The sequence below is a fragment of the Mus pahari genome, chromosome 14 (assembly GCF_900095145.1).
Source record: "Mus pahari chromosome 14, PAHARI_EIJ_v1.1, whole genome shotgun sequence".
NCBI classification, from domain to species: domain Eukaryota; kingdom Metazoa; phylum Chordata; class Mammalia; order Rodentia; family Muridae; genus Mus; species Mus pahari.
The window spans coordinates 22509701-22536462 of record NC_034603.1 but is presented as its reverse complement, the minus strand read 5'-3'; the positions used below and the strand labels follow the sequence as shown (position 1 = coordinate 22536462).

Genomic DNA, 26762 nt, shown 5'->3' with positions numbered 1-26762 from the left:
AGGACCAATTACAAACAAACAGAAAACAATAAACCCCTGCTGGCAGCCTGCTAAAGCTAGTTAACTTTATGCAAACTCTGCTAGTCTAGCTATCCCCTAGAAGTTTAAAATAGAAAATTACTAACAGCCAAGCTTAGATTGCCTAATAATTTGTAGACATGACAAATCCACGCACCTGATAAGCTGCAAGTTCAAGGTCCACACTGGCCTACAGCACGAGCTTGGTCTTACCTTGCTGCTCTATGGCCCCCTTCCACACAGAAAAGCACAGATAAAAAAACTTTGGATAGTGTTACCTGTCACCCCAAATACCTGGGAAAACTTTCTGGTCTAAGAGACAAGTAGGACTTTACAGGAGACTTTGACTTTAGATAACTAGGTTAAATCTTCTGTATTTTACAGGGCTTCTCATAGCAAAGTCAGTCTTCCATACTAAGGAATTTTACATTTTTAAGGTTTATACGAACAGTTTATAAATAACTGATCCTTACTTCTCAAGTGTTTGCTATGTCACTGATTTAAAACAGCACTCCTCTTTAAATGTAAAAATGACATAGATAATTAATATATGAAACTAAGTTCTGGTCTAGTGCTGCTTCAAGGCTTAACTCAACTCAGTTCAACCTAACTTAAGGAAGACAGCCTCCCAACGAACCTAGTCAGGGTTAAATAACTGCTGCAGAGCAGGTGCCAAGGATAGATAGAGGGTTGAATCCCTCATGATGCACAGCAAGAGGACACACTTCCTCAGAGTTACATCCAAAATCAGAGAACAAAGCAGGGCAAAACACCAAATCAATAGCCCATGTTGTTGTACCTGTTTAATTGTGTATTTAATGGTCATCTGATTTGTTTTTGTGTTGTTTTTTTGTATTATTTGTTTGTTTATGAGACAGGGTTTCTTTGTGTAACCTTCACTGTCCTGGAACTAACTCTACAATCAGGCTGGCCTTAAGCTCACAGAGATCTGCCTATCTCTACACCACCACAGCCTGGCTCATGGTCATTTGTTTTGAACTTAAAATGTTCTTAAATAGCATTACATGGTGACCTGTTGGTTTGGGTTGGTTGGGTTTGGTTTGGACTTAAAATTTCAATTTATCAATATGAATAGAGTTGGGTATATAAATGAATATACCATGGTATTTTGGACACTAAAATTACAATTACAAGAGCATATATTAAAATTTCTCTGAACATTATATGGTAACTATTCAGATTACCTGGCAAAAGGTAGCAGCCAAAAATTCTTGGCATTTAGCTAAATTCTTTTTTTTTTTTTTTTTTTTTTTNGTTTTTTTGAGGCAGGGTTTCTCTGTGTAGCCCCGGCTGTCCTGGAACTCACTTTGTAGACCAGGCTGGCCTTGAACTCAGAAATCCGCCTGCCTCTGCCTCCCNAGTGCTGGGANTAAAGGCATGTGTCCAATCATAATTTTACTTAACTCTCACAATCTAATGAAGTATTAACAGTTTCTGTCACTACAGAAAGGTCACATGCTCGTTAATCTAGGTTTATATCCAGAGCCCAAACTGTCACATATGCCTCATTAAAATATGAAAAAAACACAAACATTACCCATCAAATTGACATCAGTGTTTATTGCACAAATTTCCCCTAGAACTGGGAGGTTATTATAATACAGGTGTACATTTGAGAAATGTATTCAGAACAACAAACAAATATGTACATTGTATATATTCATCATCTAAATAACTTAAGAGAAAGCAGAACATTCTCATAAGACAGCTACCGGATGGAGGCATTATGCAAATTGTTTTTAGTGATCATCTGCACTGTGTGCCAATTGCAACAAAATGAAATCTGTAGTATGTTTATTGCACTTAATATTTTCAAATTCAAAATTAAGACATATTAATAAATGCAAGATATTTAAAATCAAATCAATTAGTTAACATATACAGAAAATTAGTTTTAATCCTATAATATAAAAGATCCCTTTTTATTTTCCTGTAACAATAAACAGGTATTTTTTTATTATGTAGCACATATTTGTCTGTACCATTAAGTAGTTGAAAAATTATTTTAAACAGGTCAAAACTCTTTTCACATTTATCACAGCCACACTGTAGTGAAGTAGCAGCTCATTCCTTGGGCTTTGAGTAAGTAAAGAATATGATGATAAAAGTATTACAAACTCAGGAATCCTATAAGGACTAGTGAGTTTTTAAGAAACTATAGGCCTTTCCAGCAAAGCTGAGTTTTGAGAATATTAGGTGCACAAGCCATTCACTTATTAAAGACTAGAATTACTAAGTAGTAATGACAGATTTCAAATAGAACTATGAAAAGTTCCATGTTCAAGAAAACATCCCAAAACATTAGCTACCTGCTACACATATTATTCTGAGCCACAATCAAAAAATAATGTACAATGGCCCACAGCGGAACTTTCCCAGATTCTAAATTCTAACAGAAATCTACTCACTGAATTTAACAGAATACAACAGAGAAACTCCACTAACAAATGGGTTACAAGGACATAAAAAACGAAAGAAAACAAAACAAAACCCCCCAAAATCTCCACATCTATTTAAAAAAAAAACCCTTTGGCACCAAGTCATCCATGGGAGGCCCAGGTACTAACTGGAACCAACAAACAGATCTAGGGCCAACTGTAGGTACCCTAAATTTGGGGTTTATGTTCCATTAAAACATTCTATTTATTCTTTTCTAGTTGGAATTCTCTTGAACACACATAAAGAGTAAGATAAATGTAACCAGACACATAAATTCAAGATTCTGAAGACTATAAACCACAGAAATTTTTCATTAATTACTGAAAATTTTAAATAGCAAGAATGGATATATTATAATAAAATTATTCAGTAACCGAACATATGGGTAGGGTTGTTTTTTTTTGGGGGGGGGGTTATATTTTTCTTTTCTTTCTTTCTTCCTTTCTTCTTTTCTTTCTTCCTTTCTTTCTTTTTTCTTTCTTTTTTTTTTTTTTTTGAGCTAAACAATTTAGAATTAGTCAATGAAAACAGAAACCAACTTTAATTCTAGCATTATGTGTATCTTAGCCCACACAAGCAGAGAGTAAGCTCTAATTCAGTATTCAAGTAAACTGAGGTAGTAGAGTATATTGAAAACATGATCTACCCACCTTTTTATTTACATTACTTACAAGAGTTTGGTTCCTTATTTGCCTTTCTTACAAGCAACAATCTGCACTATATACAAAGACAATGACAAATGATAAGGGGAAAGCTTTGAAAAGCAATCAACATTTGAAAGAAAGAACACTTAAAGAACAATTTTTAAAGTTATTACTTCTACTAGTGTAAATTGAGGATTGTTATGAAATATTCTGCTCATATGGGTTTATAATGGTCGATACTGAAGTTTGTGGCCACCTGAGCATATTTAAAAAATACAGTATTTTTGCCATTGCTTTGGTGCACTTTTTAATTTAATTTTTATTTATTAAATTAATATGTAAATATTGATAAGAATTAGCTTATTCTTAGAAAACAAATGGTAAAAAGTAGTATTCTTAGGGAATCTAGAACCTTGAGCCTCAAAAAGATTGGCTTTAAATACATTTTAGAATGCATGAAACAGAAAAATCATCAGAAGGTAGTATTTCAACATTATGTACAATACTAGATGAAAAAATATTTTTTAAAAAGGCATGTTTATCAATATTGTATTTCTACCCCTGCTTTTTTAAAAAAATAGATACATATGTACACTTGGGATGGGCATATGACATCTTCACTCATTCTGAGTTTCTCATAATTAACAGTTGTTTTAAAAAAAAATACTTAAATAACTAGAAATTAGTTGATCTGAATTGCAAAACAACAAACAAATCAAGGTCTTGTAGATTTCTGTACCATAGAAATAAAAATTAAAAATCAGTGAAATGAAGATTTCTGACATTTGATCATAAGACAACTATTGCTATTCATGAGTTGTGACATTTTAGAGTTTGTATGAAATTCCTGTATATTCACAGAAATTTCTAAGTTACACTTTGGCTTTTGCAAATTCCACCCCTCACATACCCCCAATTATTTTGATTTAGTTTCACTTGGTTGAAAAAAAAATCTACCACTACTCAGAAGTCCAGTTTAAAAAAAAAAAAAGTCATCTGGTCTATACAGACTACAATGTGGGGATGATGCATTCACCTAAAAGCGTAATGCACAAGACAAACACAATACAGAACAGCAACAGCTTCATAGATAGACTGCGCCTGTCTCCTTGGTTTCTGCTCAACTTTAAACCAAAGTTATCCTCTAGACACATTAAAGGAGTATCTGAGCAACATATGGAGAGTGGGTGCTTGCTACTGCAGCCAGAAGAGGAAGGTCACTGGATTCGATCCTGAAATAAAGAAAAGACAACTCAGTTCAGGCTTTCTGTATCCAAACTATGAATCTTAGAGTCACTCCTACATGGCCAGTGAACCTCAGCACTACAGTGCTTATCCTGGACAAAAGCAAAAGGGCAAGGAGCTAAAGATAACACCTGGAAAATTTCACCAACAGTAGCACCACAGATTCAAAGGAATGGATGCTTCTAAATGCAAAGGCAGCCAGGGCACAGACACAGGAAAGCACCACAGCTGACCTGCCATTCACCTAGGGACAGATGTGCAAGAAATACAATTTACTAGAAATAAAATAATAGTCTGTGTGAGCTTTTAACCAAAAGTTTCTATAATAAATGCTACAAGTAATGGAAATGTCTTGAAAATACATCATATCACAATGATTCAAAGAGTGCATAGTGTACAATTCAAATTATACACACATCTGTAATCCTGCAGTGAGGGGACTGAGAAAAGAAGATCACAAGCTTGAGGTCAAGTTAAGTTACAAGGGAAGCCCTGTCTCACACAAAAATTTAAAAACTCAAATAAACTCAAATTTTCAGAAAAAGAAAAATTGTCAATAAATTTAGAAAAAGTTAGATTTAACTTGTTTAAGGAATTTGAAAAAAAAAAAAGTATGCCGTTTTCCAGACCAGGAGTAACAATTGTAAAAGTATGCTACAAGTCTGGTTATTTAATAAGTGATGCCTTTTGTTCAGACCGTACTTTCCAGATTAGTGTTATCAGAATTATGTGTACAATAATTTGTATGTACTTCAATTAAACACTCTACTCCCAGGAACTTATTCTCACAGGCCAAAATTTATTTTCATTCCAGCATTAGTTTATAACAGCAAACATTGTAAACTGTAAATTATATAAAGGAGGGCTATACAACCCTTAAAATGAGATCTAGCAGTATGCATCCATATGCAGAAATATTCAAGCTATGTTAGCTGCACACTGCACAACAGCATACTGACAGAATATAAATCAATTTCTATTTTTATACATTTTAAAATTCAGCAACAATAAACAATATCAACAGTGTTGACATTGGTGTTATAAGCTGAGGAAAAGTTGATGGTAGTTTACTTTCCATTTTATACCAAATGTTCTATGAACTTGGGTTTATTACATTATTTTAAAAATTAGTTTGATTTCTAAAAGTATTAATACAGGTAGCGCATGTGTGCATATGCGCACGCGAGCGTGCACACACACACACATACAAACACACACACACACACACACACACACACACACACACTTCCATTTCCCAGGAAAATAAGATTATATGTTTCTGATTTTCTAAATACTAAAGAACCATTCTCTAAAAAGCTTCATTGGAATTTGAACAACCTTTGGTATAGAATACAAATAGTGTTAAAGTCAGAAATATTTGGAGTCATTCAAATCATGTTCAGTCCTAATATCTGACAAAAGGACATGTTAATTTACAAAACTAGCTACTTCCAATTTGGATATTGCTTACACACTACAGAATGACTAAAGAATTGGGCAAGGGAGATGACATACAGCTCCAGTAAAGTATTAGTAAGTGTGAGGCTATAAGGGTAAATGCCCAGAATGGATGACAAAAAAATTTTAGACTTTAACTTAGTTTGTCATACACACTGGATTCTAAATGATTGATGCTGATCCTTTTCCTTTTATAGAACTTAAATTTAGGGAGAAAAATCTTTAATTCCTCTTATCATGTACACACAGACCATAGAAAAGCTGACAGCACAAAATACAATAAGGCAACATTATGCTGGGAAACCAACTTCCTTTTCCTCCTTAGTTATCATTGCAGATAAGTGTTACTTTTCAGAGAGTAACTGCAGAGTAGGTCAAGGGCCTAGGCATTTATATTAGTGGATAACAGAATAACAGAAATCTACTTTTCCAGGATACAAAGAGAATTAAACACTAACAGTACCCAGATTCTAATAGGAAAAGATACCCTATAATAAACAACAACAGAAAGCAGTTTCAAGGAACATGACAAAAGACATAGAAAAGCCAGAAAAAAAAACCCACGAACATACCCAAGAACTACTCCTAGCTCCTTGACATGAACACGCATCTGTCCCCTCAGGTACTCAGACAGCATTTTGCTCTTGAAGTATAATTCCTGTAACCGGTCTTCAAGGTGCATTACACACTGCAGTCAGGAAAGAACCAAACCCTGTTAGAACAGCCTTCCAATTCTTTTGAGTAGTATCAAATTCCTTTCCTTGCTGGGGGGAGGACATGTGGAATAACAACAGAGTTTTGCTAACTCCCAACATAGTTCAGGATGGCCTCAAATTCTTGGGTGCTGTATTATAAAAGTATCCACCACAACATCCCGTTGGCAAATTTCAGAGCATCAAGTTTTCCACAATTCAGTTTGGTTTCGCCAACTAGAATTTATGTCCAAAACAAATTAGTTGTGCAGTTTTAGCTGAAAATGAGTATAAATTTATTTCAACTCAGTATCAAAGGTCAACTCCTACAACATTGTTCTTTTTAAACTGCAATAAAATTTACTATCTCAACCATTTTAAATGTAAGATTCACCAGCATTCCAGATGTTGTTGCACAATGATCATCAGTATTCATTTACAAGAAAATAAAACATACTTTAATTTCAAATCTGATAAATATATATACTCATATATTACAGATGTGTGTATGTATATGTCACACATTCATACATGCATGCATTCATACACACACATATATATTCTCTCTCTAGAATAAAGTTTACAACAGTTCAAGGAATGAATAAGACCTTGCTGAATGAGGTTTCTAACCTAAAATAGTAAAACCCAAAATACATACATTTTGTTATTTTGTAATTAATTTGTTATGTGTTTAGATGATTTTTTCACATGATTAGTATTATAAATGCTTTAAGGGGAAAATGTGAATTTCAAGTAATAAGCAATAAATTCTTTTCTAATGAAAATGAACTACTAAAAGCACCTGATAAGAAAATTACTTTAACCCAAGGAGCTGAAGGGGTCTGCAACCCTATAGGTGGAACAACAATATGAACTAACCAGTAACCCCAGAGCTCATGTCTCTAGCTGCATATGTANCATCAGTGGGAAGAGAGGCCCCTTGGTCTTGCAAACTTTATATGACCCAGCACAGGGGAAGGCCAGGGCCAAGAAGTGGGAGTGGGTGGGTAGGGGAGTAGGGGCGGGGAGAGGGTATAGGGAACTTTTGGGATAGCATTTGAAATGTAAATAAAGAAAATATCTAATAAAATAAAATAATAAGTAAAAAAAAAGAAAATGTTAGCTACAGAATATGTATATACAGAATATGTATATACATTATTATTATTATTATTATTATTATTATTATTTTACATTTTGAAATTGGAAATGGGGTTATTATTATTATTATTATTATTATTTTACATTTTGAAATTGGAAATGGGGTTAGGTGTGTATCAAGGTAGCCATAAACTTGCTATAAAGTTCAGGATGACTTCTGATTCTCCTGTCTCTGTCACCACCACTCTTTTTATAAGGTGCTGGGGATCAACCCAGGGCTTTTTGCATAGAAGGTAAGCATTCTTACCTGGGCTATATCCACTGCCCTAATACAGAACATTTTAAAGTCTATAACTGAGTGACATTAAGAACATCTATAATGTACAACTATAACCACCATCGACTTGAAAATTTCTTTTTATCACAAACTTTTCACCCAATAATAATTTCCTCCCTCCCACCCTCTAGTAACTACTAACTTATAAGAAAGCAAAGAGTAAAACCTGTGACATATAATGAGAATGACAAAATTATTTTTAAACATAACACCCAAAACATGGGCAACAAAAATTTTAGCTCTTAAAAATATAGGTCTTTCCTCCAAGTTGAGCACATTTTTATATATGGCATAAAATAAGAATTCAAGAACATTTAAAAAAATATTGTTGTCTTTTGTTGAAAATACTTTTCCTTGTTTAATGTGGTCTTGGCACTATTACTGAAACCAATCTTATATGAAAAAGCTTAATTTTGGGCTCTTCATTTTATAATGAATGAAGAATGTTTATCTGTACTCTGCTCTTCATTCTACTCCCACCATGCTTAGACTGTAGTAGCACTCTTAAGTTTTGAAATCAGGTTTTGCTGTTGTTTTCTAAGATAGTTCTCACTGTGTAGCTCAGATCTTGTGAGAATTACATGCATGTACCATCATGCCTGGCTACTTTCCTTTCAAAATTATTTTGGTTCATTGCGTTCTCCTGATGTTCCATATATGACTGAATTAAATAGGGCTTTCTACTGTTTTGAAAAATATTGTTTGATTTTTAAAATTTTATATATGTGTGCGTGTACATGTATGTTTGCCTGTATGTATGCATGTGTAATATATGTATGCAGTGCCCACATAAACCATCAGATGACGATTGTGAGCTACCCCATAGGTAATGAGAACTGAGCTCAGGACACCTGGTAGAGCAGAGGTGCCTGAATCCTTCATCCTCTTGTCACTGGTATGGACACAACACAACTCAGAACTGCTTAATTTCCTTTTCAGTTTACTCATGGCTAGAATATAGACTATCTTATTTTTACATGTCTTTTCTCCTGAAAATTCTATCAGTTTTTCTCATGATATGTTTTTCCTAGATTATGTCATTTGCAAATAAAAATAAATTCTATCTTCCTTTCCAATTTTGAAGTATTTTGTTTCTGTTTTCACTTACTAATTCTAGTTAGTACTTAAGTACCATGCTAAACTAATGTGTTGAAAATAGGTTTCTTCATTACTCCTCCTGGGGTAGCTTTCAGTCTTTTGACACTGAGCAGTGGTTCTAGATGTTTGTCATATGGACCCAGAGAGCTTTTGAACCATGCTATCTTATAGTTCTCTTAACATGAAAAAGAATGAGCTCTTGAAGTGTGAAGAGACTATCACTGTCACACCGTGGAATTATTCAAAGTCCTGACATCATGATGGGATCCGAAAAGACATCCTATACGAACCATGAGTACTGTGTGGCCACACTACATGTGACCAAAATTCTGGCTCCTAAAATCAGATAGCACAGATTTAAGAACATCCCTTTCATTCTTAGCTCACAGATGAATGGTCTAAGTAATAGATTGTCTCATATTCCAGAGATGGAAAAATCCATTATCTGGGTCCTAGTGAGGGCTCTTTTCAGATGATGGACAGCTGCCTTCTCACTGTGTTCTCACGGGGTAGAGACAGAACAATCTGAGTCTTTCCTCCTTCGTGGATCACTAGTCCTATCATGTGAACCAACATTCAAGACCTAGACCACCTGAGTGATCTAATCTAACCTTCCAAAATATCCCAGCTCTAGATTATGTCTCCACAATGGTTGTGGAGGATAAATATTCATTATAACACTTCTTTCAGCAAAGCAATAATAAAAGCTAGTAAGAATATTTAGTGTGTGTACATATTTAGCCAAGTTCACTTAGCAGAGCACACAGTCATTCAAATCTTACATATACTTACAAAGTTTGGAGATAAATTATGTTTATAAAGCTGAAGAGTGGAATGAAGCAGGTTGGAAACAAGACTAGAGACCAGCACCTCCTTTCCCAATTTATTATCTGTTACTCGTCTCTGACTGCTGGCCACTTGAACAGCCCACTTATCCACATCAGCTATAATACAGACAGCTTCTGCTATTGGTTCATCTAACACTGGATGCTGGAAAGAAAAGAATTCAGTCTATGGTTAGCAAAGTTTTCAAAGTTAATTAAAGTAGAACAAATCAATTAATAAAAAAGCAGAAAAATATATTAAAATAAGTTACCAAAGAACCCTTGACAGAAAATACAATAAATACATTGAAATACTTTATAGAAATCATCACACATGCTTTATATCTATTCATGAAGCTTTGTATCCTTAAATCTATAATTTAACTTTTCCTAATCTTTTTGATCAACCACTCACAAACCCGTATGCCAGACAATAGAAAGAAAACAGTTCTTAGTTTAAAAAGGCCAGATCTTTCGAAATACAGAAGACTTTCTTTCTTTTTGACATAAACCTATTTGTACAAATGGGACAATCGTAAAATTCTGTGCTATCAGCCATCAACATGCCTCAGGACCACAGGAGAAATTCAGTGATGCCGTGAAGCACATTACTGCCTGTGTACATTAACTTTTCTATTTGTTAGGACTTGCAGGCAGAATATAGATACAATGTTTAAAGGAGAACAAATCCATGGCATAGTCCATTCTGAAGAGAAGTCTGGCAGAACCTTGAGGCAGGAACTGAAACAGAAACCATAGAGGAATTCTGCTTGCTTGCTTGCTCAGCTTGCTTCCTTATACAACCCAGAACCACATGCCAAGGAGTGGTACCACCCAAGTGGGCTTGGTGATCCTACATCAATCCCCAAGAAAATACATCACAGACTTGCCTACAAGATAACTTGCTGGAAACGCAATTTCTCAGTTGATGTTCCCTCTTTCTAGATGACTCTAGTTTATATCAAGTTGGCAAAAGCAGAACAAAACAATTAACTATCTAGTACACTGACATACAAGTAAAAGGCCATAAGGCAGAAGGCTGTACTTTTGGACTTCCCTCAGAGGAAATCAAAAACTTTATCCCAAATGTTAAAATTAACAATTAATGCCAGGCAGTGGTAGTACAAGCCTTTAATCCCAGCACTTGGGAGGCAGCGGCAGGTGGATCTCTAGGAGTTCAAGGCCAGCTTGGTCTACAGAGGGAGTTCCAGGAAAGCCAGGGCTACACAGAAAAACTCTGCCTTGAAAAACAATAGTTAGTAAGAGATAGATAGATAGATAGATAGATAGATAGATAGATAGATAGATAGATAGATAGCAACTAGGTACACAGCATTTCTACCAGTAATACAGTCCTGCAATGCTGAGTGCTTCACTATCTTTTATTATTTTGATAGGTTATAGGCTTAAAAAAAAAAAAAAAACTGGAAAAAGAAAAGAGCATCAAAACCGAGAGTAAGAGGCCTTTCTCCTCTCACTTCCATCATTACAGTAATTCATTCTCCTCTCTCTCCTCTCTCTCCCTCTCTCTCTCTCTCTCTCTCTCTCTCTCTCTCTCTCTCTCTCTCTCTCTCTCTGTGTGTGTCTTCCAAGAATCGCAACATTGGGGTGCTGAAGCACACATGCACCAGTTGGGAAGTTAGGAACAGATTAACCATACTACCTTTACAAACAAATAAATCCCTTAAAGACATACAGGAAAATAAAATTAAACAAATGAAGAAAATAAATAAAACTGTACAAGACCTGAAAGTGGAAATAGACACAATAAAGAAAACACAAACTGAGGGAGTCCTGCAGATGGAAAGTCAAGGGAAGAGGACAGGAACAACACATGCAAGCATCACCAACAGAGCACAGAAGATGGATAGGGAGCAAGATACATCAGCCAAAGAAAATGTTAAATCTAAAAAATTCCTGACACAAAACATCCAGCAAATCTGAGATACCATGAAAAGACCCAACCTAAACATAATAGGAACAGAAGGTAACAGAGTCCCAGCTCGAAGGCCCAGAAAATACTCTCAACAAAATCATAAAAGAAAATCTTCCCAACCTAAAGAAAGAGCTGACTGTAGAACATCAATTAGTCTAGACCAGAAAAAAATCCCACCCAACACATAATAATTAAAATACAAAATCTACAGAACAAAGAAAGAATATTAAAGACGGCAAGGGAAAAGGCCAGACAGGAGCATTTTGTTCTCTAAGAGACTCCAATCAGCAGCCAACTCAGATGCAACTACCCACAGCCAAACAGTGGATGAGCTGGGGGGGCTCTTATGGAAGAACAGGAGGAAGGATTGTGGGCCCAGAAGGGAATAGGAACTCCACAGGAGGACCAACAGAGGCAACAAACCTGGACCCCTGGGGGGCTCTCAGAGTCTGAACCACCAACTAAAGAACATACACGGATTGGACCTAGGCCTGCCCCCACATACATAGCAGATGTGCAGCTTGGCCTTCATGAGGGTCCTAAACAATTGGAACAGGATCTATCCCAAAAGCTGTGGTATATGTTCTACTAGCTGAGCTGCCCTGTCTGGACTCACTGGGAAGGAAAGCCTCACTTGAAGTGCCAGAGTGGGGGTAATCACCAGGGGGGAACCCCACCAGCTCAAAGGAAGAGGAAAGGGGGGAATGGGAGAAAGATTGTGGGGAGGGGGGTGACTGGGAAAGGGACAGTGAGTGGGATGTAAAGTGAGTAAATAAAAAAATAAAATAAAATTATAAAAAATACTTGAGATTAAGAATTGAAAATTTTAGGTCAGTTTGTGTTATACAGCAAGACTATTTCAAATCCAAGTCAAAACAAAATAAACTCCCAAGCTACCAAAAGAGCCAAAGTGATCAAACAACACCATTACCTCACAACAAAAAAACCAATGACTTGGAGTAGAAGGTCCTTCCATATCTGAAAAGGGCATCTATCTACAAAAGCCCTATCACTAACTCCTAATAGTGAAAGAGTCAATGGCTTTTTTTCTAGGATAGGGAGCAAGATAAGACCATCTTCTGTATGCCTTTCTTTCCATGTACCACTGTACAGATTTAAACCAATACAATCAAGACTGGAATGGAAAACATAACACTGTTCACTGATGGCATGAATCATGTATAAGAACTCCAAGGATTTAATATGAAGAGTTAAGAGTTCAGGAAAGCTACAGAATAAAAGATCAACACACAAGATCAGTTCTGTTTCTGTATATAAGCAATCATCTGACAAGGGAATTAAATACTCTTTTGGAAATCTCAAATTTTTGATACTATGAGTATCTAAATTTTTTTTTTAATTTCAAAGTTCCATTTGGAAGATTCCTAAATTCAATTCTTGTTTTCACAATGGTAAATACAAAGACACAGGTGCTATATATGAAGTAACAGATTCAGAGAACAATAACTATCTTATGTGGTCACAGCTTGGCTAAAACTAATGTACCGGTTTTGCTTTAAATATGTTCAGGCTCTATGAAAGTATCTCACCTGCACAGCATGAGACAAATCTGATACCAGGCACTGACGGAGCCTCTCATCATTTCCAATTCCTTGAAGAACAAAGTCAGGAACATAAGATGAGCAGTAGCCACCCAGCAAGGATCTTCCAAAGTTGGCAATGTTGGGCTGAACAGCACTCACTTCAATCAATTTTGACCTGAAAGAAAGATGACCAAGGAAAAGAAATCTAGTAAGTAATAAACATCTTTTACCAGTGGTGGAAGATGGGGTGGGAAAGGTTATTAACTCTGCTAGTCTGTCTTTTCGGTGCCCTTGCTGCCTATAAACTACATAAGGAATAAGCCTTAAATAAAAAATGGCTCTAGGACTAAAACAAACAACAAAATTCTGTTCTCCCTTGGAGGAGGTCTCAAGAACAGCATGACTCTATTATAAAAGACTTTAGGAGGCTGTACCTTACAGATATTTGTAACACATTCCTAATACAATCAGACTATGAAAACCAGTGTGTAAAACAAAGAAAGTAGCTAAAAAGCTGGGTCTGTAGGATTTCGAAGAAGGGATATTCTCCTTGTATACTTGACCTCAAATAGATATTCCCTCTTTGTGCAGGCTAAATTTATTTATTTCCTACCACATCAAAGATTCTTCCTAAGTGTCAGGCTTGTCATAGGTCCACTTTGGGAATGTGTATGCACACACTTCACTTCAAAATGGTCTGAAAACTAAACAGAGATCAACTTCCTACATTTCACTTTTTTTTGTCCAGACAGGGTTTCTCTGTGTAGTCCTGGCTGTCCTGGAACTCACTCTGTAGACCAGGCTGGCCTCGAACTCAAAAATCCACCTGCCTCTGCCTCCCAAGTGCAGGGATTAAAGGCGTGAGTCACCACTGGCCCCCCAACCCCGGCATTCACTTCTATTCTTTAATTTATCTGATGCCTCCAGAGGGGATGATGTGGGGAATAGTCTTTAATTCTCCTGAGTAAAAGAGAATTTAACCAGCATAATAACGATAAAAATTATTTTATTAATCATTACTTTGGGTATAGCTGCATGAAGTCAGTGGGCAACCCTTGGGAGTCAGTTCTCTCTTTCCACTGTGAGTTTCAGGAATCAAACTCAGATCATCAGGCTTTTTACTGCAGAGCCGTCTCGGAGCCCTAACCTCTTTTTAAAGTTAGTTGCCCCCAATCTCTAGAGACTGACTAAACCAAAGAATAGTGCATGCTTTAGCAGGGGCTGTTTCAGAAGGGAACTTTCCACTCACCCAGGAAAAGGTATCTCATCCTCTTCTGCCCAGTCTTCCGGATCCCCTCCACAGTAACTGCCAGCTTGTCTCCTTATGTCAGGACCCGTGTCTTCACTCTCACTGTCTCCAAGGGCACTATCTGAACTTTCATTTCTTGGAATGTCCCATTCAGTTCCTACAGCATTCTTTTTGTCTAGACTCTCTTTATCCCCATGGGGGACAAGAATGGAGAGGGAGCCCCTCTGGCCCTGCTGAGGAAGGCAGGCATTACATGAATCTTGATGAACTGTTTCTATACATTTACAAAGTTCACTTTTCTGTTTGTTAGTTTTTGTATACAATCTTTTTGGATACTCCAACATACAGCAATACTCTTTACTATCTGTACTTGTTTTAACTGGAACATCATCAATAGTCCTGGTTTCAATTGAATCATCATTAAAATATTCATCAAACAAGCTCATGTTTTCTGGATCTGAATGACTCCAACAAGGAAGCTCACAGGACTCTCCAGAAACCATGTTCTGTGTGCCAGAGTCTTCAGATTGGTCCTTAGTTATTTTACTTTCTTGATGCTTATCAGTCACTCCTCTGTCTTCCTTTAGTGGTTTGCTGTGATGTCTGTTAATCTGTTCCACCACAGCCTGACTCCGAAGTTCAGTATCTGAATCAGGTGACATAGAATCTCCAATCAAGAACGTAACCTTTGTCTGAGTTACCTCACAGGAAAATGCACTGGGCACATTCTTATCTGGAGGTTTCTTTTCTACAACTATTCCTGTGGGTCTCATTGCTGTGCCTGTGTGATTATCTGAATCCAGCAATTCCTTATTCTGCCAGGATTCTTCTCTTGGTTCCAAGCATGTCTCTGACAACACACATTTGTCTGCTGGAGCAGATCCTGTACAAACAACTGTCTCTAACTTGGTGTCAAGGCAAGTTCTTAATTTATCTCTGTACTGTTGAACATCAACAGCATTTTCTTCTTGGCAGTCAGGAGGAGAAATCTTTTGGCATTCATCTGAAATTCCTAGCAATTCCTTAGAGTTGTCTTGAATATCTTCTCTTTCTGGTTGTGACACATTCTCTGTATTTTGCCCAAGGAGTGGATGACTGCAATATTTACAGTTACAGTTGGGAGTTCTTGTCTCTTCTGACTCTTTAAAGAGCAAGCTGCTTTTGTTTCTATGCATTGTGATCAGTACATACTCTGATTCCTCTATTTCCCCCTTTTCTAAAGTGGTAGTAATCACTGTGCCTGGCATAACAATGGCTTCATCTTCTCCATTTTCTAAAAGATGGGTTTCTTGAAGTTCAGAGCATCTGATGAAGTAAGTAAGAAAATAAAGCAGTCTCTGGACCAGGTCTTGTCGTTTGCCAACTACTACAGTTCTTGCTAACCGTACAGGAGATCCAATAGCGCCATACAAATCTCCTGCAATAAAAAAGATCAGTTAAGAAACACACAGCTAAACAGTCTTTCAATCATGAGAAACCTCCTCATACAAGTTCATAATTTACTCTTAAGTACTTTAAAAGATGACTGATTATTCAAGAAAGTAGGGTAAGATGAGAGGTTTTAACCAGGGAGAAAGGTGAACGGAGGGTTTTTTTTTTTTTTTTCCTTAAAGCTGTGTTTCTAAACAGCTGTGTGGTTTTAAAACCTCAAAGAGCTAGTTCTTAAAGTCAAACTTAAAAATAATAATATTCTCTACAATAGGTGTGACACAAAGGACATATAAAGGAGGTCATAATCAAATATAGAAAGGAAAAACACAGTATCTACTGTAGGCTGAGGAGAGGGACAGTGGTGGCATAGAGCACAGCAGGAGGAGTTATGGGTTTTTTGTTTGTTTGTTTTGTTTTATGGGTCAAATCAAACCTTTACCTCAAGTGCAAAACAAAAACTTATAAATGAGAACAAATATATCAATACAAATCCCTTTTATAAGTTTTCAATATACTTATTTAAAATCCTTTACCTTCGTGTTATAAAACAGAATATTTTTTGAAAGAATGAACATGAATCTTGAGTAAATATATGCTGCAGACAGAATTGATAAATTTTTTCCTCTGGCTAATAAATTGGCTAGAATATTACAATATCATTATTCTAACATAATCCTCTCAATTCTCACTATCTATCCAATGAACTGAAACTGCTTTGGCCTGGTGAGTCTTTCATGGAAGGTCCCACATAACTCTCTACTTCATCTTCTTCACCTGATCTTAGCCAAAAGGCCGAGAAGCGATTCTACTTCATCTTCTTAAAGTTCACCTTTGTATGGCTGTTCTCTAAAGCCCTTGCCTAAACTTCAATACACAATAGTTTAACACTAGAATGGTCAGAATCCCTAACAGTATGGAGCTCAGTCGTCTTTATCGCTTCTATTGTAAAGCGTCTCAGGTAGATGTGTCCAACTGTGAAAAGACTAACTCCCCTGCCTAGGCTACCACTCAACTTCCATTTCACATAATTTATTAATGTATTACAATTATTGAAAAAAATATATGCTGCCTATAGTATCATGAGTATAAACCTCTTGAAATGGTAACATTATTCATCTGTCTTTACATTCTCTTATGCTCTGTGCACAGAGCCTTAGATACAACTATGCACTAAAAATAATCACCACAGAAATTGAAATTGATTTACTATATCAAAGTTAAAGCAGCTACACTGTGCGCCTTCTACTCTACCCACAGTTCTTTAGTTTTAAGGAATGTGAGCAGGCAGAAGACAACAGGACAGCTTAGCAGATGTGAAAGGGCGAGTATCAGAGAGACACTCTAGAATAAAACTGACAAAAGGAAGGACTGTAGTTAGTTTTTACTTAAAAGTGAGTTTTAACTTTCTATACAGTATGTATGATGTTCAGGCTACATACCAAGTTGTGCCCAAAGAGGGTTATATGGATGAGTCTTTGCCAACATGCCCACACTCTGAGAGGAATGTTTTTCTAAAAATATTTTTATAGGTGGCTGTCCATTTGGCATGACTGTTGGAACCCAGGCAAGATGATTGGTCAAAACCGCAGTAATGAGAGCTGGCAAGAATCTGAAAACAAAATGTATCCTATTACACTCCAGTCTGCACTCCTGAACTTTAAAAAAGTAAAATGTTTGCTAGAGTAAACAATGAGAATGCGTATCCAAAGGTTACTCAACAGCAGTTATTAAAAAGAAGAGGTGAGAAGAAAACACAGGTATACCAACTGGGAAATGAGCCCTTATGTTTCCTTGAAAAGCAATTCAAACTAATAGTAAAACACTGACAAGGAAAATTTCAGATTACAATTACAAAATTAAACAAAAAAAGCCTTTTACTTAAAATATGAATCATTTTCAGTATTTAATCTGCCCAGTTCACTAATGAATCAGTGAACAGGTCCCTAATTTTCAAATTTCCAGTTGGTGCGAAATAAATGAATGAAAGTTAAGTAACCTTTATCATGAACTAGGGTGACAACATCCAAATCCCTTGTGTATACTAAAGACTTGAGAAACAGTAAGAAGGGAACTAGAGTAGAACAGCCCCTGAGAGTCTCACAGCAAGCCCAGCATGCTGGTCGGCCCAGCAAGCTGCTCTCACTGCAGCACAGCTCACCTCCACTTCTGCTTAGTGTTTGAGGAAAGTTGCCTTGTCACTCACAAGGAAATAAAATTCTAACAATGGAATCTGAGTCCTTCCTTACGTTTTTACACTCTATGAAACAAAACTATCATAAATGAATGCAATTCATACACACACAAAATTAGAATCCTTGGGGAATTCTGTAACATCAGGAATTTTAATTAAGCATAAAGATATGCTCGTTTTTATTTATATAGATCTGCAGTACTCTTCCATATCCTATCATTGGATCATCTTAGAATAGCTTAACCATAAATAACTAATAATTATTAAGACAAAGAGTTATTCTCCTAATTCTATAATTAAGCTTGCCTTCAATGCAGACACAGTTATAGTAAAGTAACATATATAATTAACCAAATAAATAAAGTAAGCCATACTGATTTTTGGAGGCATTTTCCATTAGAAAAGTGAATTCCTTCATGAAACGATGGCAAAGCTGGTTCTTTTCTGGAGTCCCTGACATCATTGTAAGCCAGACAGGTTCCCCAATTCTTGGCATTGTGTAAAGATTACAAATTGTTGTTCTAAAAAGAAGAAAACACATTGTAAAATTTAAGGTTCTCAAAATAACATACTCTTGAAGGCTATGCTGCCAACTGAAGACTTTCTCCTAGATTATTAGAATTTCTGAGGGAGGGGGATAAAGGTCAATGCACCCCGCTTTTCCTTCTTTACCACCAGCTAGTAGCATGGGGAGTGCATTCTGCAGGTGACGGTGAAGAGTGTTAGCTTTGGTGCTGGTCCTTTCCCCCACTGACGGTGTCCTTAGGTCACATTATTTTCCTACTTTAGACACCAGGTTTTTTCCATCTATTAGGCTAAAGGATTGTACTAGGTTCTTTCTTGATCCCCTTTCTACATTAAAGTTCTAAAATATATGTTCTACGTAAGCCAACTACAAATTATTAGCACTACAAAACAAAAACAACCCAGCTACCCATCCATCTATCAACACAGCTAATATGTCACCATGCCAATGACACACATTAGGAGGATGAGAACACCAGACACATATGATCTATTTTATCTCTCTCTTGCCTTTCAACAAAGGAAAGACTACTGCACAGTCACTACAGTGTTCTCCTAGTTGTCCTAACATACTCTATCTGAAGCCCTCAAAGCATATTTGTTAATTTTCTCCTTTTACATAAGTATTTATTCAACTAAGATATTCACTATATTAACCAAGGTGAGTTTTAGAAGCTTTAGGAAGGAACAAGTAAATCTGGTAAGTAAATCAGGGCTCCCAGAGTCTGAACCACCAACCAAAGAACATACACGGGCTGGATCTAGACCTCCCAGCACATATATAGAGCTTGGCTTTCATGTAGGTCCTGAACGACTGGAGCAGGGGCTACCCCAAAAGCTGTTGCCTGTATGTGGGCTGCTTTGTCTAGCCTCAGTGGGAGAAGAAGCACCTAGCTTTGCACAGACTTGAAGTGAAGGGTTGGGGAATACACGGGGAGGCGGGGCACCCTCTCAGAGGAGAAGGGGGGACAGGGAAAAATCTCCTGAAGGGGGGAGGGGGTAACTGGGAGGAGGGCAGTGAGTGGGAAATAAAGTGAATAAGTAGAAAAATAAAATTAAATTTTAAAAGAGAAAGAAACAAGTAAATCTGGCATCCACACAACAGTAGTTCCATTCTCTACAGCAGCATTTTCAAACAGTTTCCAACCTTCTCATATGTGTGTCTCAAATAGTCTAGGATTAAAGCTACATCCCAACAACTCCCAAATGTGATTTAACAACATAATGGCCAACAGCCTGACTGAATTACACTCTCATATGGCTAGAATATGAAAGAAATGTAAAAATGCATTTCCAGCACTCTGGAGGCTAAGGCAAGAGGACTTAAAGTACCAAGTTAGCCTTGGCAACACAGTAAGACCTTGTCTGAAAAACAAGTAAGAAAAAAATGCCAATAACAAAACAAAAAGAAGAAGAAATCTAAATAATTAAATCTTATTTAAGCAAGGCAAATTATCTTTCTATGTACATAAATTATCTTCCTAAGGATACTATAAAACAATCCTGTCTTGGGCAAAGTGAGGAGTAAAGTACCTGAATTCAGTCAGGGCATCAACTATTCGATTGTATGCCAAACTTCTCTGGCTGGCATCAGCTGATCTCCGGCTCATTTTCATTGCCTTGAAAACAATCGCTACATAGTTAATTCTTATACTAGTCCAAGTCACAACACTGGAGGAAAAAAAAAAAACCTTAACACACATTAATATCTACAGTGGTTTTCTCTCCTGTACTTTTGGTCATTCATGATTATTACAAAATTTAAAATTTTCAATTGTCAAAATGTCTCTGTGGTAACAAACTGCAAAACACTGACACACAAAGAATATTGACAGTCTGCGGGCTATAACAACAAAATCTATTTTTGACTTTTTGAGACAACGACTCACTCACTCACTCTGTAACCTAGCCTACCCTGGAACTATGTATTTCAGAGTGGCCTTAAACTTTTAGTAATCCTCCAGTCCCAGCCTCCCCTCTGCTAGGATTATAGGCACACATCACCACAACTAGCTATAAGATACTTTTTCTCTAAACAAAACACACTGGAACACATTAACAAAGTTCATAGTATTTCACATTCTTAATACCTTTTGAAAAATCTGAAATTTAATACAATTCGACTCAGGAATCTCAAGTTATAACATGGTATTTGCTTGTTTCCCTCTAATTGTCTCCTTCTGGTCAATTCCAAAAAATAAAAAATAAAAAACCCCAAAAAACCCAAATCCATCCCCTGGACAGCTAGATAGGCTCTCTCACTAAACTACAACCACGCTAGGTACTTGTTTTCTTAAAAGCATATCCAATGGAAACGGAAAAGCTTTCATATAAGTAGAAAGAAAGTAGATCGGGATTCAAATGATAGAGATTAAAAAAGAAAATTTAACTTTTCCAATGAGAATTTAATTCTGCATTCTTTATGTAATTTAAAACTGGCTAAATAAAACCCCATTTATTTATTTATTTATTTACTATTTGTTTGTTTGTTTAAGGTTCCATTATTCTAAGGACAGCTTCATAGGAGGAAAGAGAAATCCAGTTTTAATCAATGTTAAGAAATTTGCAACTGGTAAAATGAATGTTGTTTTTGACAGGATTTGCTGTTGTTCTTTAATCTTGCTAACATTTTAAAATTACATCACAAATCTCAAAAAGTACTGTAGACTTCAAAATAATTACCATGGTGCTTAGAAACAACAACAACAAAAAAATCAGTAAAATAGTAAGAGTGAGTATTTTGCAAGTTGGTTCTAGAACAAATGCTTATTAACTTCTATCAATTTCTTTAACATTTCTATTATCAAGTCACATTCATTAAAGTAAATGTGTCCATTCAGTTTCATCATTCTATAATCATTATTCTAGACTGTAGGAAGGTCAAGTCATTAAAACATGAAAACACTTACAGTAACTTTTAATTCTTACACAGCCCACCAAACTTTATACTCAGTGTAAAATTCTTTTCTAAGTAGGTTATGCACACTGCTCCTGAGAAATGAAGATAGGACTGAGCACCTGACCAGCCTGGGCTATAGAGTGAGACCAATCTCAACCAAACCAAACCAAACCAAACCAAACCAAACCAAACCAAAAGATCCAATCCCAAACTACAATCACTATAAAAAAATTTTTCAAGTCACTAAAAATGTTTCAGGTACAAGAATTACAAATATATTAACTTTGATGTTAATAATCTACACAAAAGGAGAGCAGCCAACTTAAAAAAATATATAACCAATGTCTAACTTGAAAAATTTAGCATTAACTCATTTGTACAGCAAATTTATCTATTTTTTAATTGACTTAATTTAAATAAAAACCTGTGTCTTCTCTAGAGGCAGAAAAATCCAGTTTGTTCCTGTCGTACATTCTAAATGATTTCCTTGCCCTAGCTTTTAATCTTTTTTAAATAGATTACCCAATTAATCTTTCTATAGTAAACTCTCCAAATAGCCTTTAAAGATAGCAAACTCCCTGGTAACACATGTAGGGTTCTTTGTAACTGGCTCACATCACTCCTCCTTCTCTTTCCAAATACAGTGGCAGGGATAAACAACTTAATCATAGATACTGATTAATTAGTACAACTTTGGGAAAACTTTGCCAAAAATAATCTGCAAAATTCACCAAGGCATTAGTTATAAAGTAACATCAATTGTAAAAAATTACAAATGTCCTAAGAGGAAAATTACTTAGAGAAAAATTATTAAATATACTTAAAATAATTCATAGTCAAAATAAGATCAGTTTTACAATACATATTTCCACATGTATATTGCCATGATTAGCAAGCTAATGGTCTGAATTTTAAAAATACAGACCAAGAATAATCTCTATCAAATGAGAATACAATATGCATACAAGTGGCCTGGCCTGGGAAGGTTTTCTGCCAACTGCCAATCAATCCCCTGGGCAGTGAAGACGTTAAGCTTTGTTTGTTTGTTTGTTTGTTTACTTGCTTCTACTTTATCTGAGTCCCAAAGGGTTGCATCCAAACCCTGACAGACATCTTTTAAGTAAGCCCAAATGAAGACTTCACATCAGAAAATCATATTTCTCCATCCTCTGTACTCTTAAAAAACCCAAACCCCCAATTGTTCATTTTTAGCTATCTTTAGTTTTTTCCCTGTATTTTGCAATTTTCTAAGCTTAGACATTTGTTTCATATACTATCAGAAGCATCTGACATAACAATTAATCCCTCTTAAAACACTTTCCCATTGGCTTCCTCCAAAAGTACTTTCCTCTTAGCCGAGCAACCAGTCCTTTTCTATTTCCTTTGTGACTACCATGTTTTCACACTTGACCTGTTGATGTGTCTGGAGGCTCTCTTCTTCCTATCTAATAAATCAGCTCCATGCCTTTACTACCTTATGTCCATTAATGATCATTCTCTTAACTCTAAAACCATGGGAAGATAAAGGAATTAAAAAACCACTGCTCTACTTCACTTCAGAGCACTTCTTAGCACCTCAAATGCATAGGTATTCACTATCCTATTTACTCCCTGCTAGCTTAGGAAAACTCAGGAGTGCCTGTGCACTTTCCTTCAGTTGGTTGCTACAATTGTTCTTCAGCCTCTTAAGGATTAGAGAAAGTACCCAAGGAGCTGTAGGGGGCTGCAACCCTGTAGGTGCAACAACAATATGAACTAACCAGTACTCCCTGCATATGTAGCAGAAGATGGCCTAATGGACCATCATTGGGAAGAGAGGCCCCTTGGTCTTGTAAACTTTATATGACCCAGCACAGGGGAAGGCCAGGGCTAAGTAGTGGGAGTGGGTGGGTAGGGGAGCAGGAGTGGGGGTGGGGGTATAGGGAACTTTCGGGATAGCATTTGAAATGTAAATAAAGAAAATAATAAATAAATAAATAAATAAATAAATAAATAAATAAATAAATAAGGATTTAGTTTCTGAATGAATAAACTGTTTGAGGCCTTTGACTAAAACAGTAAACACCTTTAACAACACTGCATCTGTTTGCAGCTCCTGGAACAGGTTGTAAAGTACGTTCAAGACACCTACCAAATTTTTGCCAAATGAATAAACACAGTTCTTATTAAAAAGAATGCAAAGTAAAATATAAAAATAAAATACAAAATACTACACTTACCTGTTCTATTGCACTTTTTAATTTGTTCATGTGGCTTTCAAAGAGAGGAAAATGTGAAAAAAAGAATTCATTGAATTTGTTATTTTCATCTTCATCTTTGGATAATGAAAAGATTACCCCAATTGCAATCTTCTTTTTCCTCACAATTCCTGGATTAGGGCCACTACTTTCATCTGACAGATTGAAGCTTTCTTCTATAGACCTTAAAAATAAATGTTTTTGTTTAAAACATCAATAGTTTGCCTCCTTGCTAATTCAATATAGGTGAGCAAAAGCTCTTTTGCTGTTCTATGAAATTAAATATAAATTTAAATGTTATAATTGTTACCTTTCCAAGAAATCTATTTTTCACTTTTTTAAAGAAATTTTTACCAGAATCAAGTTGGAAATGGTTGAGAATCTTGCTTCTTACTAGAAGTCTTAAAGAAGCAGATAACTCCAATTCAAAAAATAAGCTAAAAATATCTGAATTTTAAGATGAAAGAGAACAAGTGAAATAAATACGGAAACATGAAGTTTCCTAATCTATAGCTATACTTTAGCAAAAGCTAAAAGAAAACATCTTGAGAATGAGCAGGCTGCGCAGCTAGAATCATGGAAACTAAAGCACTAAGAACATGCAGGGCAAGAAGGAAAGAACTCTCCGAACAAAGCCAAGGACTTCAGGGTACTAACTTTGGCAATGATTTCCTGGATAGAACATAAATGTCACAGGCAACGCCAATATAGAATTGGATGATACAAAAAAAAATATGTATCAAAGGACATCATCATCAACAGTTGGCAAACACAATCTAGAAAACGTCAGAAAATATGTGCAAATCACATATCTAGTAAGGAATGAATACCCAAAATATTCAAAGATGTCTCCTAACTCATCAACAACAACAATAAAATAAGCATGTTGGGAACAAAGAGTTAAATATATACTCCTCTAAAGATGATGTATGAATGACCAAAAAGCATTTGTGACTCACTCCAGTTTCATTAGGATGGAAATTACTAAGGGATGCGACTGAGTATGTGGCTTAGTGGCAGAGTGCAGCTCAGTGGCACAATGCCTCATATACAGGAGGTTAAGGGCTTCCATACACATAACTAAAAACAGAAAATCATGTGTTGGTGAACATACAATGATTTCAGAATTGTCTTTACATTGCTGCTGTGAATGTGAAATCATACGGTCACTATACAGCAGGCAGTTCCTTAAAAATTATAAACAGACTAACGACTCAGTAAACCCACTTCTGGGCATATACCCCAAAGGACATAAGGCACAGACTGAAACTAATGTTTATATACCCATGTTCATAGCACTGTTGTTCACAGCAGCTGTATTCATAAATAAATAGAGAAAAGATATGTATCTGTGTGTGCACTGGCTCATATGCACACATGTTCATGCACATATGTAGGTATGTATGTAAAGGTCAGAGGTTGACACTGGGTATCTTCCTAATGATTCTCCACTTTATTTTCTGAGATGAGGTCTCTTCACTAAACCTCAAGCTCATCAATTCAGCTAAATGTTCTGGCCAGCAACCTTCAGGAACCCTTCTACTTCTGCTTCCCCAGTGCTGGGATAAGAGTGGTGCACCTGAATTTTTACATCGGTAATGTGCTGGGGATCTGAACACAAATTCTCATGCTTACACAGCGAACACCATTCCTCCAGCCCCCCAAATGTACTTCTAGTGTAATGTTATTTAGCTATAAATATGATTTCCATATATATGCTACAACATGGGTGAACTTCAAAGACACACTAAACAAAAAAGCCAGAATTAAAAGGATAAGTACTTCATGATTCCACGTGTGCAAGGTATTTATAGCTATTAAGTTTGTGGAGATTAAAAATAGTAGTGCTGGAGAGATGGTTCAGTCATTATGAGCACTTAATGTTTTTCCAGAGGACCCAAGTTTAGTTCTCAGCACCCATGTCAGGCAGCTCAAAACAGCCTGTTTTTATGTGTGTGTCTGTGTGCACTGGCATATGTGCATACAACTCTATTTGTAAGTGATCTAAGGGTTTTCCTCTGGCTTCCATGGGTACCTGCACACAAATGACTACATTCTCATAGACATCTAGGCAGACCTAAAACTAAATATTTTTAAAGTACAAAAGTTGACACAGGGCACATGAGGAGTAGGGAGTTGTGTAATAACTTCAGGGCTTCAGTTTGGGAAGATGAAAAAGTTCATGACTTAAAGAGTAGTGATGGTGTGAAGGTATTTAGTGTCACTAAACCATATGGCAAAACTGATTAACACAGAAAATTGTTTTAGTCTGTTTTACTACAATTAAAAAATTAATAAAAATTTAAGTTTTCAGACTTCAAATATACAAAATAAAAAGTCTCAGATTCTAAAAACCTTACATAAACTTTTGTTTAAGGAATTAGTCAATCTTGTTCAATTCCAACTTACCATCTAGGAAAGACCCCATTTTCCAAACTTGTTGTTTGGCTACGTCGCCAACGTCGCTGGTAGCTGCTGGCACAGCTTCGTGTAAGTGAAGAGTTTGGGGAGGGGAACGGGGTGATGAGCAAGCTGCTCAGAGATGCTGTTGTGGCAGAAGAACAAGTGTGACTATTAATCAGTGAAGAACCATGGCGACAAGTTTCTTTTTTAAGAGACTGAGCAGAGTAAACTAAATATTTTATTTTGTTTCATCAATGTGTCTCATTTTTCCATTTTAAAGTATACTTGGAGGAATACTTCAGAGGAGAAAACTCATATGTTAATACTATATTTACAAGAGTCTCTAAGACATTTTTGGCATTGTACAACCCAGAAAAAAAAAATGTTATTGGAAACAAGCTATCAGCTCTTATGCTGCCCTAATGTCCACTAACTTGGCTGAACCCTCACCATTCTTTTTTTTTTTTTTT

The 26762-nt window shown here is 36.1% G+C and overlaps 1 protein-coding gene across 2 annotated transcripts in view; it reads right to left on the bottom strand.

Annotated features, from left to right (window-relative positions):
• Positions 1 to 1579: 1579 nt before the first annotated feature.
• The window catches only part of Fnip1 (folliculin interacting protein 1), a 76861-nt gene continuing 51678 nt past the window's right edge, over positions 1580 to 26762 (bottom strand). The window contains exons 9-18 of one of the 2 annotated variants that reach the window (XM_021212294.1): positions 26299 to 26434; positions 23872 to 24073; positions 20287 to 20372; positions 18603 to 18749; positions 17477 to 17646; positions 14607 to 16023; positions 13364 to 13532; positions 9846 to 10043; positions 6398 to 6513; positions 1580 to 4354 (exon numbers count right to left, since the gene is read on the bottom strand). In XM_021212294.1, coding sequence (XP_021067953.1) covers positions 4276 to 4354; positions 6398 to 6513; positions 9846 to 10043; positions 13364 to 13532; positions 14607 to 16023; positions 17477 to 17646; positions 18603 to 18749; positions 20287 to 20372; positions 23872 to 24073; positions 26299 to 26434 — 2720 coding nt within the window. In that variant the 3' untranslated portion in view covers positions 1580 to 4275. The remainder of the gene's footprint in view (positions 4355 to 6397; positions 6514 to 9845; positions 10044 to 13363; positions 13533 to 14606; positions 16024 to 17476; positions 17647 to 18602; positions 18750 to 20286; positions 20373 to 23871; positions 24074 to 26298; positions 26435 to 26762) is intronic. The other variant, XM_021212295.2, reaches the window with a different exon arrangement.